General features: G+C 40.7%; 3 protein-coding genes and 1 long non-coding RNA gene across 5 annotated transcripts; 2 read left to right on the top strand and 2 right to left on the bottom strand.

Annotated features, from left to right (window-relative positions):
* The first annotated feature begins 1,218 nt into the window (after positions 1–1,218).
* LOC4328047 (wall-associated receptor kinase 5) lies at positions 1,219–4,075 on the top strand. Its single transcript, XM_015771660.3, has 3 exons — positions 1,219–2,141; positions 2,244–2,414; positions 2,769–4,075. The coding sequence occupies exons 1-3, from the start codon at positions 1,259–1,261 to the stop codon at positions 3,926–3,928; spliced, it is 2,214 nt and encodes a 737-aa protein (XP_015627146.1). The 5' UTR covers positions 1,219–1,258; the 3' UTR covers positions 3,929–4,075.
* Positions 4,076–4,198: 123 nt separating this feature from the next.
* On the bottom strand, positions 4,199–8,671 carry LOC4328046 (mannosyltransferase APTG1). Of its 2 annotated transcripts, none has more exons than XM_066307152.1 (9): positions 8,266–8,671; positions 8,060–8,177; positions 7,586–7,690; positions 7,165–7,487; positions 6,202–6,486; positions 5,930–6,110; positions 5,638–5,789; positions 5,372–5,532; positions 4,199–4,436 (listed from the first exon to the last, which is right to left on the bottom strand). In XM_066307152.1, exons 2-8 carry the CDS (start codon positions 8,060–8,062, stop codon positions 5,508–5,510), a joined length of 1,074 nt encoding a protein of 357 aa, XP_066163249.1. In that variant the 5' UTR covers positions 8,063–8,177; positions 8,266–8,671; the 3' UTR covers positions 4,199–4,436; positions 5,372–5,507. The 2 variants fall into 2 exon arrangements, with proteins under 2 accessions (XP_066163249.1, XP_015627147.1); XM_015771661.3 differs by having other exon boundaries at positions 8,332–8,671.
* Positions 8,672–14,312: 5,641 nt separating this feature from the next.
* On the top strand, positions 14,313–15,523 carry LOC107280108 (uncharacterized). Its single transcript, XR_001543172.3, has 4 exons — positions 14,313–14,606; positions 14,728–14,790; positions 14,932–14,982; positions 15,075–15,523. It is a non-coding gene; the product is annotated as an uncharacterized lncRNA (long non-coding RNA).
* Positions 15,524–18,220: 2,697 nt separating this feature from the next.
* Positions 18,221–18,640, bottom strand: LOC107275439 (peptidyl-prolyl cis-trans isomerase B). The gene has a single exon (XM_015768819.1). The coding sequence runs from the start codon at positions 18,638–18,640 to the stop codon at positions 18,221–18,223; it is 420 nt and encodes a 139-aa protein (XP_015624305.1).

The following is an 18,640-nucleotide window of genomic DNA, read 5'->3' as shown; positions in this document are numbered from 1 at the left end:
TTCATTTCATAACATTCAGTTCTGTAAATGTGATTCTCAGGGAGTAGACATGGCAAGTCACAAATTTAAGGCTTGAGCCTTGAGGTTAGAGTGGAGTCATTAGCACAATTAATTGAATACTATTAATTGTTATAAATTTGAAAAATAGATTTATTTGATTTTTTAACAAACTCCTACACTATTTTTTTCACAATACTCTTTAGCAGTTCGAAAAATATGCTAACGATAGACTAAATGGAACGGGTTGACCAACTAAAGTTGATGAAGTAAACGATACTATAGATAGACCAAACGGAACGGGTTAACCGATTAAAGTTGACGAAGTAAACGATACTATAGAAGCCGTCCTTGTAGCCGACGGGGCAAAACATGCAAATTGACCAATGGTACGTGACAGACAGGGAAAATCATGTGTTGCCAATTTCAATCTTACAAAATTTTGGCAATTCAAAATTTGGATAAGTTTTGACATTTCTAAATTTTGGTAGCGTTAAATGTATTTAGTTTGATGCCTATCCAAAATTTGGTAGTGTTTTTCTAAGAGCAAAAATCAAGAACTACCAAATTTTTGTATGATGGAATTGGTAATATTATATTTAATTTGTTTTCCGACCAAAATTTAGTAATATCAATGTGGCAATGAAGTGAATAGGTCGGCCCACAATAATTTTAGCTTTTCTCTTCTTCTCTTTTTGCCAGGAAATAATTTGAGATATTAATAATTAATGTACCTGGAAACCACTAGTTGTTCTGACCGAGTCTGCTCTGAATGGATGCAATCAAGCAATAGCACCATACGTCCATATTAAAAGCACCAGTAGGGTGGTGTTTGGATCCATGAACTTAATTTTAGTCTTAATATTTAGACACTAATTTAGAGTATTAAATATAAACTACTTACAAAACTAATTACATAAATGAAAGCTAATTTGCGAGATAAATTTTTTAAGCCTAATTAATTTATAATTAGAGTATGTTTATTGTAGCATCACATAGGCTAATCATGGATTAATTAGGCTCAATAGATTCGTCTCGCGAATTAGTCCAAGATTATGGATGGATTTTTATTAATAGCCTACGTTTAATATTTATAATTAGTGTCTAAACATCTGATGTGATAGGGATTTAAAACTTTTAGTCCCATCTAAATAGGGTCTAAGGACTGGACCTCCAGAGGCTTGCTTCATTATATAAGCATAGCTCAGTTAGAAGAGAACTAGAACCTATAGGAGAATCATAATACAAGACATACAGAGAGATGACTGGAGTAGTACCATGGATGATCCTTGCAACCACCCTACTGCTAGCAACCATCAGCTTCAGTGCAGCATCCAGGATGGCTAAGCCTAGATGCAGAGGAACATGCGGCAACCTCACCATTCCCTACCCCTTCGGCATCGGTGCTGGTTGCTTCTACACTGATGGGTTCGACGTTTCATGCGAGGAGAACCGCACCTACATGCATAACTCAAGCAGCAACATGGAGATCTACAGCCTCAATCTGATTGGAGGGCAGGCTCAAGTCAGCACCTTCATCGCCGACAAGTGCTCCAACAACACAGATGGCACTTCAACAGATGGTTGGGTATCAACATCTACTGCTCCTTTTTTCACATTATCCAGCAGGGCTAACAAGTTAACGGTGGTTGGATGCAATACCCTTGCATTCCTGGGGGGCTACAACGAGGAAGAACAGAACGTTGGGGCTGGGTGCTTCTCGATGTGCCCCGACAAGCAGAGTGTGGACAGTAGCGGCCAGTGCTCCGGCATGGGCTGTTGCCAGACATCTATTGCACCAAATCTCACCTCCTTAAACGTGACATTCGACAGCAGGTTCAACAATTCTGAGGTGAACAGCTTCAACCCATGCAGTTATGCCTTCGTTGCCGAGCAAGACTGGTTCAGGTTTGAGCCTGATTACCTAGAAGGTCACAAGTTCACAGACAAGTACAAAGGGGTTCCCACTGTGCTTGATTGGGTTGCTGGAAGAGAATCATGTGCCCAAGCGCCCAAGAACAGGACATCATATGCCTGTGTTAGCACGAACAGCAGCTGCATCAACTCACCAAATGCTACCGGGTATCTCTGTGCCTGCAACAATGGGTTTGCAGGCAACCCGTACCTGGAAGGAGGGTGCCAAGGTAACCAACTCACTGCAATTCACTTCTATTTTTCAAGTTCACCTTATGTCCATCTGTGCATTGATCTTCAGTTGTTTTGCTACTTTTCCATGGCGTCAACAGATATCAACGAGTGCGAATCTCCGGGTCAGTACTGCCATGGAATCTGCGACAACACAATTGGGGGCTACCATTGCTACTGCGGGCCTGGGACTCAAAGTACAGATCCAAAGAGAGAGCCCTGCAATCCAATAACAGCTTCAGAAAGAGCTAGACTAACAAAAACGTTTATAGGTAATTCCCAATACTCCAAAGTCCTAATATTTCATGAAGGAATAACATATAAAAGGTACTGTGCAGTAGACTCCTGACATTTCCCGCTTGGTAGAATTGTCTACTTCATTCCCCTTAGCTAGAAGCCAGACAGATAGGCAAAATACATATATTACAGTAAGCATTCTATTGCAAAATGTTTCACTATCTGTAACTAACTTGAGAAATATTATAGGAGAATTATCTCCAGCCATAGGTTCAATTATATAGCAATCTTACACAAGGATACAGTATTATAATGCTAATTCAGCAATAAATACCCACAGAAAATTTCTCCTCGACTTCTGGTAACTAAAAAAAGGTTTTTCTTCACAGGCATTTCGGTATGCGCTATTATACTGCTTAGTTGCACTTTTGCACTACTGATCGAATGCCAGAAAAGAAAGCTGATGAAAGAAAAAGAAAGGTTCTTTCAACAAAATGGGGGTATGCTGCTGTATGAGCAAATCCGGTCAAAGCAAGTTGATACTGTGAGAATATTCACAAAAGAAGAACTAGAGAATGCAACAGACAATTTTGACTCAAGCAAAGAACTAGGAAGAGGCGGTCATGGCACTGTATACAAGGGGATCCTCAAAGACAACAGAATAGTAGCCATAAAGCGCTCAAAGATTATGAATATGGTTCAGAAAGATGAATTTGTGCAAGAGATGATTATACTTTCACAGATCAACCACAGGAATGTGGTAAGGCTTCTAGGTTGTTGCTTAGAAGTGGAAGTTCCAATGCTGGTCTATGAATTCATCCCAAATGGCACTTTGTTCGAGCATATACATGGTAAATACAGAACAACCTCCATTTCACTGGATGCTCGTCTACGGATTGCTCAGGAATCTGCAGAAGCACTAGCATATCTACATTCATCAGCATCCCCTCCAATAGTTCATGGTGATGTCAAATCTCCCAACATTCTCCTAGGTGACAACTACATAACAAAAGTGACTGACTTTGGAGCATCAAGGATGCTTCCAAAAGATGAAATACAGTTTATGACAATGGTACAGGGGACTCTAGGCTACCTAGACCCAGAATACTTACAAGAGCGCCAGCTAACACAGAAAAGTGATGTTTATAGCTTTGGAGTTGTGCTTCTAGAACTAATAACAGGAAAGACTGCAATTTATTCTGAAAATACTGAAGAAAAGAAAAGCCTTGCATCATCCTTCCTTCTGGCACTGAAAGAGAACAGACTTGAGTCCATCTTGGACAGGAACATATTAGGTGTTGGAACAGAGCTGTTCCAAGATGTTGCTCAACTGGCAAAATGCTGCTTGAGTACAAAGGGGGAAGAACGGCCATTAATGACAGAAGTAGCTGAAAGGTTAAAAGCAATAAGAAGCACCTGGCGTGAGCAATTGATTGAGGGTGCTAATGAAGAAACTGTATGTTTGCTTGAAAATTCATCACAGTATGACCCTTCTACCACTGGACGACACGGAAGCTTGATGGCGCTAGATATAGAAACTGGTAGATGATGAGTATGCAAGTATCAATAAATGGTTTTAGCAGAGTTTCGATTAGCATCTCCTGACATAAATATCTTGTAAAAATATTTGTGTTCAAGAATAAAAACTGCAGGAAATCAATGAAAACTTATATGTGACATGATTTTATGAGGTTCAGTATGTCAGCAACAACAATGTGCCATGGAATGGTCTGTCCTACCTTCTTTGTTTTTTACCAGGTGGTTTGTCCTACTTTCACCATGGAAGTTGCCGCCAATACATCGACATAGAATCGCATCATAAAGGATGGGAAAAATTCTCTCTCTCAAAATAAAGGCCCAAGTTACAGATCATTTATTGAATGACAAATTAAAGAAGGCCAAAACATGATTAGAAATTGTTAGACAAGATAGTAGACTAACGAAGTAACAGGCCTTTTCTGCCACAGCAATCACAATACATTCATCCGTGAATAAACTACAACTGATGACTGAAGGTCTCTATCAACCTTGAAGTGGGAGTGAAAAAATCTCCTAGCCTGCCAACCAGGACACATGTCATGATGTTAATGGACAGGAAAGATTAAGAATACAAGAGATAATATATTAATTATCACGTCATACACAGCCAATCATGCAATGTAATGCAACCTATCCATCATGTTTTAAGACAGCTAGTTCACAAATTGTAACTACAATAAAACTATTAACTACCTGAGTGCAACAAACAATAACCTGATTTTATTTTGCCATCGATTGCAAGCAATGCAGAGCTTGTGTCAGATGCTCACCTTACAAACTGATGGCAATTCTTGCTAGGAGGACTACTCACAAAAGGGAATTTAATTATACTGGTTTCTAGGACACGTAGTTCTTGATATTAGGACACTAGGGTTGGTACACCCACAATGTTACCGCAAAATATGTCATTATCATAGTCATCTGATCGTGCATAGCCAATACTACAACATGAGAGGAGGCGTGCATCCACGCGAGAGAGAGAAGGGGGGGGGGCACAAACTTAAAAATGTGGCCCATCCTTTGTGTTTTAGACATTTCTTTATGAACCAACTTGAACAATACCTTTGATTTTTTTTTCTTTTTAGAAGTAATCAGTTCCATTTGGACATCAGCTGCAATGTCTGACTTCAATATCAATTTATATGCATATGCTAGTGCAAAATTATATTGCAAATCTAATGATAAAAATTTCAACATGACCAATTTACAAGGCATTGAGTAAGAAAAGTTTAAGCACAAGTTTCTAAAACATCATATAAATAAAGACTACTAAGTATATGCATTTTTTTTAGACTGCAGGTAAACTTCATTACCCGGCTTTCGAAAGAAAGCCTAAAACAAACTGACAAGGTCTTACAAAAGGGAAATCTAAACTACCAAACAGAAAAAAGGTATATGCATATGCCTATTAAACTGAGGGAAGAAGAGATTTTAAGATTCAACATGGTTTTACCTCTCTAAAAGAATTGTGCAGAAGCAACTTGAGATGCCTTTCTTCAGACTCAAATAATACAATGTGACTGAAAGAAGATAAATTTCCAAAAACCTTGCCCACAAAATCTGATGGGTTCATGAGGAAACGATCTGACTCATCCAAGGTCCCTTTGTTTTTCGCTGGTAACAAGCACGCTAAGTCAGGATAATTGGCTAAATCAGGTACAACATAGTAAAATGAAATGCTATATCTACTGCACTAGAAAAAAGTGAAGGCATAATCACCTAGGAGTACAGTCCAAAAAGCGCATAGGCAGGTTGTAATGTAATGTAGAGTAATAAGGTGTTGAATGGCAAGGCATAAGGAAGAGGACACTCTTTACTCTTCCATCTTGGGCTTCTCGTGACAGGTAAAACATAACATCTTCAGTTCCTCTCTGACAAAGTGAAAATGTACACATAAGAGCAGTTAAGGAATTTTGAAAAGAAAAGCTAACTAGGCGCAAATAGAAAACAACAAAATTTACCTAAGGAACAACATAGATAAAGAATATGTTTACTTAAAAGTAGAACTTACCTGATGGTACAAGGACATATATAAAGCCATTGGAACATTTGTTAAGATAAGCAGAATGACAGAAAGCTGAAACCTTGAAAGGTGGCCTTTCTCACTGCGACCTTTTCCCTTGAATTGTGCCATTGCAGCTAAGTTGTATCCTGAGAACATAAACATCAAAGGAAGCACCGGGAGAACAAACCTGTTGTATTCGATCCATTTATATCAGGGCATGTGCACTTGTGTAGTGAGAAGAGATTGAACATTACAAACTTGTGAGAAGAGATAAGTACCTGAATTCTTTATGTCCAAGTATGCTATAAACTGCTAATACCCAGACAATAAGACCTGCAAGCCTCCATTCTCGAGACTTCATAATTCCAGAAATTGAAAACGGTAAGAAAGTCCAAATCATCGATGGAAAACCTTGGCTGAAGTACCAATGGAACACATGTGTTCCATAGTAGTCGCCTCCCGAAGAGAAGAGATTAAATTTCAAAAAATTAAGTGGCGGCACTATGACCTGGGAACCATACATCCAACAATCAAGAAATGTTGTCACAGCAAGGACAAAGACCCTGCAGAAAAATTAAAAGGCATAAGGTTTATAGAGGTATTCCTCAATTTTGACAAAGAGAACAAATGACCTTACAAGAAAAGCAATCCTTAAATCATCATTTTTTTGGACAATAAGGCGATCGCAATTTTAACAAAAGAAACTGAAGGGGTCAAGAGATCTGATCTCAGAAATGATATACATAATGCTGATGACACGACAGACAATTGCATATCGCACATAGGATTGTAACAATCTAGCCCACATGCCCTAAAGCTGGTGTTTGTGCATAACTTATCTTACCCACAACTATATAGTAATCGACCATGCAACCTTTGTTTTGCTACCATTTAGCATGGTGGACAGTAATGCCGATCCCTCCTGAACAATGTGAATGACTTCCATATGTTCAGTTTGTTTTTTTCAGAAGACCGACCAGCGAGCATTCTTCCCATGGGAAACATCCTATATATACATCAGCATAATATATATGCGATACAAAAAAAATTAAGAAATAAAAGACAAAATCCATCAGCATTATGATGCAAAAATTCAAGAAATAACAGAGAAAAGACATTATGAAAATTTACCATAAACAACATCCTAAATTCATCCAATTTATACACATCCAGTGCACAAATCCAAGAAAGAAATATACTGAAACCATAAGTTCGATGCAAATTTTAAAATAATTTCTTACCCTAGTGGAATAACCTCGAGAAAGAGAAACCGGGATTTCGATTTCGTCTGAATAAAATCCAAAAGACCAACATATAGCCATGTTATGGCACTTGTTGGCCGAATAGCACAAGCTAAGGCAGCTATGAGTAGAGCCATTTTTCTTGATGGAGGGCTTTGCTTGCTAGCAGGCTTCTGCCTTGGAACAACCAAAGTTCCTTTCGAAGACTCTATTGCAACAAACCAATAGTAAAGTCCAGTAATAGTCAAAACTGTCTCCATGCTGTTTGAGAGAGTACACGTGATACAGAAGAGCATGAACCAGTTAACCAGCTGCGAAAATAACTGGAAATGAGTTGTTAAGGTCACCATTCACCAGGAAAATGGACTTCCTTTATTCATGAAAAAGAAAATCGTATATACAGAAATGAGCTCAAGGATACGGCCCACTGGGCAACATGATTATTGAAAATGAGTTTCGAAAGTTTATATAAGTAGAGATGCCCAAAAGATGCAAAGACTGCTTGTAGAAGACGTGGAGCCATAACCTGTGGGGGAAAACAAAGAAATAATAAGAAAATGTTGCTTCTCAGTGCGTGGAAAAAATAAGGCCATGCAGAGTGGAGTGATATCTGATTAACATATAGGTTTATTTGCTTAGAATTGAGACTGAACATAGAACAGGGTACACATTCTGCATGGTTAGAATTAAGAACCCATTTGTAAGCTATCCCAACAAAGAATCTAGCTACAGGAGAAATTGTTGATACTGAGCACTTGTGATCCCCTTTCATATAACTGAACTTGTGTTAATAGAAAGTTGAAGCACCACATGACATTGACCAGAATTATCACTTGCAATCTTCGCCCAGAGAAATACCTAATGAGTTTTTGGCATGATTTGCTAGAGTAATTACCATAAACCATGGGGTATCCAAGTGGAGCAGGGCCAGAATCTTGTAAAGCGCAGCAAAGACCAACGGATGGAGGTAACTTCGGAGACCCCTCTTCCACTCCCAAGTAAGGTGGTCATACCTGCAGTGAACAGAAAATGCGGCAGTTCAAGTATCCCACTCCCTTTGAGAGTGTCAGCTGGATTCTATTTCGATTTCAAGCGACTTACAAGCAGACTAAAAGCCGGCGCACAACAGCCAGCGGCGGCGGCGGCGGCGGCGGCGGCGAGTTTTACCCGAAGACGATGCGGTGGGCGACCTCGAGGCACTGCCAGTGCTCGTCGGGGTTGAAGTAGGTGCGCACCAGCAGCGCGTTCGCCGCGCGGAAGGCCAGCGCCAGCGCAAGCACCCTTCGCTCCGATCCCAACACGGACGGCGGATCCGGCCTCTCCTTCTCCGTCGACGAGGCTTGTGCGGTGGATGAGTCGCCGACGCCCTCAGGAGGCGGCGGGCCGGTGGCATTAGATCGCCTCCGGTGGCTCATCGCGGCGGCGACGGCGAGGCAGCCAGCCCCTTCCAGGCTTGCTTAGCACAAGGCTCATAGACAGTGGCAGCACAACCACCTTCTTGTCTCCTAAAGTGGTCCACAAAGCACACCTGGACATTTCTAATCATGAACCAATTCCAGTCACCATAGCTAATGGGGGTACCTTATTTACTGAAGCTCAATGTGTTGATCAGCCATATGAGATCCAAGGTGTTCAGTTTGTATCTACTTTCAAAGTACTGGACATTAAAGGTTATGATGTAATCTTTGGTTGTGACTGGATTCTCCAACACAGCCCCCTCTCCCTTGATTTGAAAAACAGGCAGCTATCTCTACTTCTTAATGGTACCCAAGAAGTTACCCTGTCAGATGTCTCTCTCTCTCATGGCAAACTCTTGGTTGACACTCACCAATTATCCAAGTTAATATCACAAGGGGCTGTTGGAGCACTTTTCATGGTTCAGCCACTCACATGTGCTGCTGCAGAACTTAGTTCCACTCACTCTCCTGTAATTTCCAAGGTCTTGGCAGATTTTGCAGATGTCTTTGCTGAGCCTCAAGATTTACCCCCATCCAGAGACTGTGACCATACTATTCCATTGCTTTCTGATGCTAAACCTGTCAATGTGCGACCTTATCGGTTACCACATCATAAGAAGAATGCACTTGAAGATCTGGTCCAACAGTTGCTTTCTTCTAACACCATTAGACCCAGTGTGAGTCCTTTTTCTTCCCCAGCAATACTTGTCAAAAAGAAGGATGGTTCTTGGCGCTTATGTATTGACTATCGTCAACTGAATGCTCAAACAATTAAGAACAAATACCCTATTCCTGTGATTGAGGACTTGCTTGATGAACTACATGGTGCTGCCTATTTTTCCAAGATTGACTTAAGGTCAGGATACCATCAAATTCGCATGCATCCTTCAGATATTTATAAAACTGCTTTTAGCACTCATCTTGGTCATTTTGAGTACATCGTCATGCCCTTCGGATTAACAAATGCACCAGCCACCTTCCAAGCTCTTATGAACAAAATCTTGGCCAAATACTTGCGCAAATTTGTCCTAGTATTTTTTGATGACATTCTAATATTCAGTCGAACGTTGGACGACCATGCTCTCCATTTGCAACTCGTGCTGCAGTTACTTCGAGACAACAACTTGTTTGCCAAACCATCCAAGTGTGTTTTTGGACAACAACATGTGGAATACCTGGGCTATATTATCTCTGCACAAGGGGTGGCTACAGATCCTGAAAAAATAGCAGCAGTTCAAAACTGGCCTATTCCTACTACGGTTACACAGTTGAGGGGTTTTCTGGGTCTGGCTGGCTATTATCGCCGTTTTATCAAACACTTTGGCATTATTTGTCGACCCATGTTTAATGTCCTGAAGAAGAATGAGTTCCAATGGGGGCCTGATCAGCAACAAGCCTTTGAAGCTCTCAAACTTAAACTTTCGCAGGCCCCAGTTTTAGCTCTCCCAGATTTTACTCAACCCTTTGTGTTGGAAACTGATGCAAGTGGGTATGGCATTGGAGCTGTTCTTATGCAAGGAGGTCAGCCTTTAGCCTACTTCAGCAAGTCTCTGGGAATCAAAGCTGCTGCCTTTTCCACATATGACAAAGAAGCTTTAGCCATATTAGAAGCATTGAAGAAATGGAAACATTACTTTTTGGGTTCTTCTCTCTTAATTCGAACTGATCAAGCAAGCCTCAAATATATCAATGAACAACGTATCACAGATGGCATTCAGCACAAATTACTCATTAAATTAATGAGTTTTGATTACAAAATAGAATACAGAAAAGGTAAGGAAAACAAGGCAGCAGATGCTCTCTCTCGAATGGCCCCACCTCACAACATTCAGGCACTCAATGTTGTTGTTCCTGAATGGATAACACAAGTACTGGCCAGCTACAACCTCGATGACAAGTGTAAACTTCTCCTTACCAAACTCAGTGTGAATGCCCAAGCTCAACCCCCTTTTTCATTACAAGGAGGCTTACTTCGTTATAAGGACAGATTATACATTGGCAAAGATCTTGTTCTGCAGCATCAGTTAATGGAGACCTTTCATGCTTCTCCTTTGGGTGGCCATTCTGGTGAAAGAGGCACTTATCACCGTTTGAAATTGATTTTCTATTGGCCAGGAATGAAATCAGCTGTGATTAACTTCATTAAAGAATGTCCTGTGTGTCAAAAGAACAAGACTGAACATGTTCACATCCCAGGTCTCCTTCAACCCTTGCCTATTCCTGAGCTAGCATGGACACATATTACTATGGATTTCATAGAGGGCTTACCAAAATCTGACAACAAGGATGTAATCTGGGTCATTGTCGATAGATTGACAAAATATGCCCATTTCATTGCCTTAAGTCACCCCTTCACTTCTGAACATATTGTTGATCTCTTCAAGACACACTTTTACAGATTACATGGATTACCAACTGTTATTATTAGTGATAGAGATCGCCTCTTTACTTCCAACACTTGGAAACAAGTCTTCAATGCTGCTGGAGTCAAGTTAAACTTTAGCAGTGCATACCACCCTCAAACTGATGGCCAATCGGAGCGAGTAAACCAATGCTTGGAGACTTACTTGCGCTGTCTTACCTTCACCAAACCCAGAAAGTGGAGCTCATTACTTGATCAAGCTGAATGGTGGTACAACACCAATTTCCACACTTCGCTCAATATGACACCATATCAGGCTCTCTATGGCCAGAAACCTCCAATGATAGGGGAAGCCCTACTACCATCCACTTTGTTAGAAGGTTTCAGAAATCGCCAGCAAGCAAAAGATGCCTTATTAGACACAGTCAAAGCTAGCCTAGACAAGGCACAAGCTCGGATGAAGCACTATGCTGATGCTAACCGCACTGAACGAACTCTAGAAGTGGGTAATATGGCATACCTCAAGATGCAACCATATCGCCACAATTCTTTGGGTCTACATTCCTCTCTCAAATTACACTCTCGCTATTATGGGCCATTCCGTGTGATTGAAAAAATTGGGTCAGTCGCTTACAAATTACTATTGCCATAACATTCTCAAATCCATCCCGTGTTTCATGTCAGCCAATTGAAGCGCCATGCAGGACGCAAAGCTATCCCTGAACCTGGACTGCCCCTAATTGATTCTTATGGTAATATACTCACTGCCCCTGTTGCTGTGTTGGAACGACGATTGATTCCTCGCAACAACGCCCCTGTTGTTCAGTGGAAAATTCAATGGGAAAATCTTCCATCTGAGGCTGCCACCTGGGAAGATGCATCCTTCATCACTAAAGTGTTTCCTAATTTCACCCCATGAGGGCATGGGTCTTTCAGGGGGGAGTCTTGTCAGATCCTGCTACTCTGAAATTGCTGAACATTCTGAATGTGTGGTGACAACAGAACAGAAACAGGGGAGTTGCGGAAATGAACGGCGCTGATGAGCCGATACCGTTTCGCTAATGAAAATCCAACGATGCGGGTGGCTTCCAGTAATTACTGTTTTTTTTTGCTAATTGTATTGTCTTTGTCGGCTTAAAGCCTTGGTTAGTGAGCTGGCATGTATCCTCGCGGCGGCGAACTCCTTATAAGCCGTCTCGATCCAGTTATGAGAATCATCAAGAGAAAAAGTATCTAAACCCTAGCTTTCCTGTGTCTTGCGGCGACCTCTACTTTCTCTTGCAATTTTCTTCAGAATTATCTTGTTCTTCCTGTTTTTCCGGTAGGGATCCCTGATAGGTAGCTACTTAGCCCCAAAAATCTCTGAAATCGTGCAGGATTCTGGGAAGTTTGGCCCCGGATCTTGACAAAGGAGGAGGAGGAGGAGGAGGCGCGCCGCCGTCGCCGTCGCCGTCGCCGTCGCCGGAGTCGCGAAGGAGGAGCCGAGGAGGCATATGTTCTTCCTATGGTTTGGGACTTTTGGGCTGGGAAATTCTCTCCAGGCCTATTTAGGGCCCCTTTGAATAGCAGGAATGTAAAAACATAGGAATAGAAAAAACGCAGAATTTTAATAGGAATGTAAGTGTAAAACAGAGGATTGCAAAACACAGGAAAAATAAAGAAATGGTCGTTTGATTGGACCGCAGGAAAAACGCAATAATTAGAGGAGAGATAAAGACTCAAAGGAAAGTTTCCAAGAGGTTTTACCTCATGTTAGAATTCCTCCAAAACTTGCATGGCATTAGACAATCCATAGGAATTTCATATGATTCCATAAGATCTATTCCTTTAATTAAAAGGGCTATATAGAAAAAAATTCTATAGGAATGAAATCCTCTAAAAATTTCTATGAATTTTCTTTGAATCAAAGGGGCCTTAAACTGCGTTTTCGGCCTGCAATGGAACAACCACCTCATGGGCCCGGATCCGGTCCAGACAAACAAAGGCCTCCGAGGGGGAAGGTCAGGAGAAGGGCCATGGGAAACTGACATGTGGGACCGGGAGAGAACTAAGAGCAAAAGAAGATACGTCGGTTGGGCCATAATCTCTAATACCGAATCCTATATAACTATACGAATCATCCCCACTATCATATTTTCCTGTCTTGTGGTGAAGCCACGTCATCTGAATTATCTTAGAGCGTTAGATCAGAGTTGAACGGAGATTAGATCGATTCATCCCTTCAGTTGAGTCCGTTGGATTCTTACCAGCACAAGGCCAATCAACGGATGATCAGATGTGCCTTCTCGGCTTCACCACGCACTATTGACTGCGTCCCACACATATCCCATCCATTGAGTTCCCTGTCCCCACCCACGTTGACATGCATGACTGATCACCTGCTTCATGTAAGGCCAGTCACAATGGCTAGTGTCATTGCACGGCTACCCAAAATATTATACCATCTTCTCTCAAATGAAATCTTTTATGAAACAATCCCCACAGTGGAGGGGTTTCACTTTGACGTTTCCAAGACTAAGCAAAGCATTTAATTGATACAAGTTGCTGGGATCATTTGTACCCAAAATCCGGCGCGGCGCGGGAGAATGCGGAGGTCGCACGGCGGAGGCGGACGCAAGAGATCCGGTGAATGAAACGAATCGGCCTCAACGGGGGTTTCACTCTGTTACCGAGGACTTGGAAACGACGCTGACGAGTTTCACCAGGATGAAACTCTTTCCTTCTCTCTCATCCCCATTTCATGCAAATAATCATTTTTTATTCAGTCTTACCCCTATTAAATGTGCATGACACACCAGTGAAACCCCCATTGTGACTGGCCTAATGCATGCAAAAGTAGAAACCGACGCATGCTATTGAAGAGCCTCTGAATCTCTTATCCCGGGCTCTATTGAAGAGCCTCTGAATCTCTTATCCCGGGCTTTATTCACTTAGGGCCTGTTTGGTACAACTCCAACTCCTAAATATAACTCCAGGAGTTGAGTCTGGAGTGGAGTTGTGAAGCTGCCTAAACCCAGCTCCACAACTCTAGTACATTTTGTGAGAGAGCTCCACCCAACTCTACTCCCAGTTTTGGTGGAGCTGAAACTGTTTGGCTGAGCTCCAGCTCCAGGAGGGGTGGAGCTGGAGCTGGAGCTGTGCCAAATAGGGCCTTATATGCGCTGGGAATCCTATTCAGAGCTTCTCTTGTTTGGAGTTCTTCGTGATCGTTCAATCCAACCAAATCTATTTTAACCAGCACCTCCTCGTCACCTCAAACAATGGATGTTGCATGTGTTGGAGAGCTTCAAATAGCTGATTCATCTCTCGAAAATCGGAAGATGCAGGTGAGTCGGTGCCACCGTTTGGGGTCTCTCGCCTGTCACCGTTATCCTCTCGCAAGCGGGCAGTTCTTTCCTCTCTTTTATTTTTTTCTCATTCTTCCTGTTGTTGATTTTGAAAACAGATATCTGGCTCGAGTGATCTAACTACATGTCCGCTTCTCCTCCCTAATGACAAGATTATTTTATATCCTGTTTTTTATCTTCAAGTTCCAAATTTCATTCGATTTATCCTATGAGGATTCGGTTCAATATCTAAGAAAAAAAAGAATCCAGTCTCCATTCCCTATCCCTATTAAGAAGGTGGTTTCTGATAATTTCTGGCCTATAATTGTTTTCTCATTTTCCTCGCCGTAATACCACCAAGTGATTTTAGGATGAAATAGCATATCAACTGATTTGGTCTACCGCTTGCCATTTGCAGTTATGCCTGGAATTCGATCTACTCACCTTCTTATGATCAGATTTCCAAATTAACCATCATCTGGTAAGTTTATTGATATTGTTCTCCTTAACTTCTGTTTAATTATGCTACAAATTGGATTCTTCCTTTTTTTTTCTAAAAGTATCCATCAAACATCACATTTTTGTTTAGTTCGCTCTAAAAGTAAATATGTATACGTGTTAGGGGAAAAATCAACTATGTGTTGGTGAACAAAAGTGCAAGTATGGTTCTGCGGTATGAGATAAAACTGAACCCTTCAAATATTTTCATTGAATCTTACTTTATTTTGTCAAAATATTGGTTGCCTCTATTCTCTACGGTTGCAGACACATATTTCTTGGGACATCTTGCCATGGTGTTTACTCTGTGAGCTTGTCACGTCCTCTGTACAGTTGCTCTAGAGACTGGCTAGAGCTCAAAAGAGGCATGCAGTTTAATCGGGTAATTAATCCACTCAGATAGATCGGATTTAAGAAGATGATCAGAAATGAGTGTCTTTTAGAGAGCAAACAAGCTGACGAGGAATTCTATTATTCTAGACTAAAAATGTATTTACAATCTACTGTAACAAAACCATCTATTGGTGTGTTCGGCTGCATGTTGCAGCCGCTGCAACGCAGCCACACAGCTGCTTGCAGTGACACAAATTACTGTGTAATATGGCTGTGTCACAGCTGAAATAGGGCTGCCGAACACAACCTATATCTGCTATACTTACAACCATAGTGTCACTGTTTGTTCGCATCCTAGAATGATATATCAATGCTTCATACTATCATATAACATTCCTAAAATATATTAATCATGCATTTTGTTGTTATTATATTATGATTCCGTTGATATATTTGCAACTATATTTTATACATACATATCCCGCAGCAACGCGCGGGGTATCATCTAGTGCTGGAAGGATTCGGGTCCAAAAAAAAAAACCCCACCACGTGGCACCATGCAGTTCCAGCTTTCTCCCCCCTCCGGCAGCCGTACGATCACGGATCTACGGTGAGAGATCACTGCTATGGATATAGTTGTAATATGCAAAGTTACAGGGGTTTATATCTCTATCTCTATTATTATAAAAATTAAAAATGTTTTTACCGGTACTTTGTTACGTCATCCGTATTTGAATCGGTTTTAATTTTATGTTTTTAGTTTTAATCTCTATCTCTACTTAAAAAAGAACAAGAAATTTCCATAGTCGGTAAAAAAGAAAAAAAAAGTCCGACTAAAAAGGATTTAAAAAAGCTTCTGTCGTCAGTAAAAAAATCGACTAAAAAGGTAGAAAAAAAGGAAAAATAAAGTCCGACTCAGAAAACGATAAAAAAAAGCTTGTCGTGAAAAAAAAATCGTCCGACTCCGGTAAAAAAGGAAAAAAAAGTCAGTTTGTTTTTTTTCACGCGAAAGAGTTTTTTTCTACGCACGTGCTATTGGTTTTTTTTCCAGATTTTTAAATCCGATCTTTCACCGCGCACCTCCCAGAGCTTTTGGTTTTTTCGTCAATTTTTTTTCACCAGTTTTTTATCCCATGCGCTTTTGGTTTTTCTCGTTACTTAATTATGACTCTCCAAAATTAAGTGTATAATCCTCCATTTTACACTTACATTTCTATCAAAATCCTACGTTTTTCCTATTCCTACGTTTTCTCAATCCTGTGATTTAAAGGGCCCTTAAGAATTTGAAGGACAATTTACTAAGGGAGTCACCTCTGGTAAATAGTTTGTTGTCTTTATACCAAAAAAACGAAAATCCTTAGCTGGCAGAAAAACATTCTACCTTACTACCTTCTTACCAACAGTTTACTGCATGTTCAACACAAATACAGCAGTACTTTCATGACGTTTTGGCTAATATTGCACGATTTTAGTGCATGTTCTTTCATGATGTACAATATATTTCTTCCCGATAGTTCCTAGTCACTTATAACTATGGATTTCAGCAGTACATGTGAATTATATATATATTTTCTTTGTTGGTAAAATAGGGTCTGCTTAATAAACTTGCTTTTAGTGGAGGGCTGATAGATATGCCGAGATTATCCAATCTGCATAGATGTTTGAGATAATAACAATGCTAATTATTTGAATCACCACAGAGTTCATATTTTGTGTAAGCTCATATTATAGTAGATTTTGTGCCAAAATTTTGTTTTTCCAAAATATGCATTGTACGTGCACGATTACTAGTCTCAATTAAAGTGAAACGTGCAAATTGCATCAAGTTCTATGGATTTTTTTTAGTGCTTATCACTCCTGAAATTGGCTAACTTGTACCAAACTTTCAGATTTTGAGGCTTGTGTGATCTTTGTAAAGTGGAGGTCTAAATTGTGACTGAGGGGAAAGTTTAAATTAATTGGTAGAGCGTCAACCTTTTCATCTGATTTGGCTTTTAACTTTCTAGGTCTTCATTTAGAATTAATTGCAAAATCAGATCACGTTGATTGTTTCCAAATAGCTGACTTGGTTTGGCAGTTGGAACCCTGTGTTGCCATTGATCTGAGTTGTCTGGAGCAGAGTTTTTGGGCTCGCAATAACATCCCACTATAATTTTCTCTGAAACATGTTTATTTCCACCAGATGATTTTGATAAGAAGTTCTTAGCCATTGGTCACGAATGACTTTCACTCAATCCGACATTTGATTGCCGGTGGCCTGCTGGTAGAGCAGCCACTGACCTCACCTCATATGGAAGCCATTATGAGTCTTTTGTTTTGGGTGCAAATTGTGCTTTTTGGTTGAGCAATGGAAATAGAAACCTTTTACAAATTATGTACACTTAATATTTGAAAAACTCTATGAATGTTGGTAACATCGACAGTGTAAATGTGTAATTTGACATCCAAAATCACTCACGGATCATGGAATCCCTCGGTCCATACGATAGCCGATTGTCCATGCTAAAGTTGGTAGGTTAGAAATTTCACTCATTTGCAATTCAATTGGATCGTCCACTTTGCTTTTAGGATGGAGATAGACCTTATCGATATTACAGCTTCACCCACTATTATACATGTTTGTGATTAGCGTTATTTGTAGTAACATGAGACTTACTATAGGATTGAATCTATACAACACACGGCTACTTTGCTAGTATACACTACACGAATATATGAATGATTAAAATAATAACACCGGTTTAGAAGTAGGTGCCAATTAAAATGAAGAGAATCATCATGATGTATTAATATATATTGACATTTATAATCATCAACAAATACAAACCGCCAAAGATAAACAATAATATCATCATTAAAGAAGTAAAACATCACCGTCTCCACATTACCAGAGGAGTAGTGAGTAATTCCATCCATTATAGTAGTATTAAGTAAGAAAAGATGTATTAGTCTTGTATAGCGAGAGACAATGATGAATCATCCATCCACAATACAAGACATTACTAACTAGTACCAATAAGTAGCTACTCGATCCATACTGAAAAACATTCTTCAAAATTACTGGTATGTGGACCCGGAGATTAATTAGTAGTTAACGACGGCGGCGGGACAATGACGACCTCGCCACGGTTGGCAATCTTGACCTCCACCTCCGCTTCGATGGCCTTGAGGTTGTGGAAGCCGGAGATGATACAGCCGAAGACGACGTAGTTGCCATCGAACCAGGGCACGCGGGTAAAGAACTGTGAGATGTTGTTTTCGGCGGAGCCGTTGGGTAACCACGGGCGGTCGTGTGGAAGTAGGAAATTCTCATTGGGAAGGTGTCGCCGCAAATGAACTCGCCGCCGGTGCCATGGTCCTTGACGAAGTCGCCGCCCTTCCACATGTATCCTGGGATAATGCTGTGAAAGACAAAGCCCTTTGTAGTGGAGCGGCTTCTTGGTGTAGAGGGCGCGGAAGTTCTCCGCGGTGAGGGGGACCAGGTCCGCGTACAGCTCCAT

This window comes from Oryza sativa, chromosome 2 (genome assembly GCF_034140825.1).
Source record: "Oryza sativa Japonica Group chromosome 2, ASM3414082v1".
Taxonomy (NCBI): Eukaryota; Viridiplantae; Streptophyta; class Magnoliopsida; order Poales; family Poaceae; genus Oryza; species Oryza sativa.
This window is presented reverse-complemented; position numbering and strand designations above follow the sequence as displayed.

Coding starts and splice junctions, on each gene's coding strand:
- LOC4328046 (XM_015771661.3), bottom strand. CDS start 8,579: ATGAGCCACCGGAGGCGATCTAATGCCACCGGCCCGCCGCCTCCTGAG. Junction 6,487..7,164: donor CTCGAGGTTATTCCACTAGG/GTAAGAAATTAT, acceptor ATTTTTCTGCAG/GGTCTTTGTCCTTGCTGTGA. Junction 5,790..5,929: donor ATATGTCCTTGTACCATCAG/GTAAGTTCTACT, acceptor TCACTTTGTCAG/AGAGGAACTGAAGATGTTAT.
- LOC107275439 (XM_015768819.1), bottom strand. CDS start 18,640: ATGGAGCTGTACGCGGACCTGGTCCCCCTCACCGCGGAGAACTTCCGC.
- LOC4328047 (XM_015771660.3), top strand. CDS start 1,259: ATGACTGGAGTAGTACCATGGATGATCCTTGCAACCACCCTACTGCTA. Junction 2,142..2,243: donor CCTGGAAGGAGGGTGCCAAG/GTAACCAACTCA, acceptor TGGCGTCAACAG/ATATCAACGAGTGCGAATCT. Junction 2,415..2,768: donor ACTAACAAAAACGTTTATAG/GTAATTCCCAAT, acceptor TTTTCTTCACAG/GCATTTCGGTATGCGCTATT.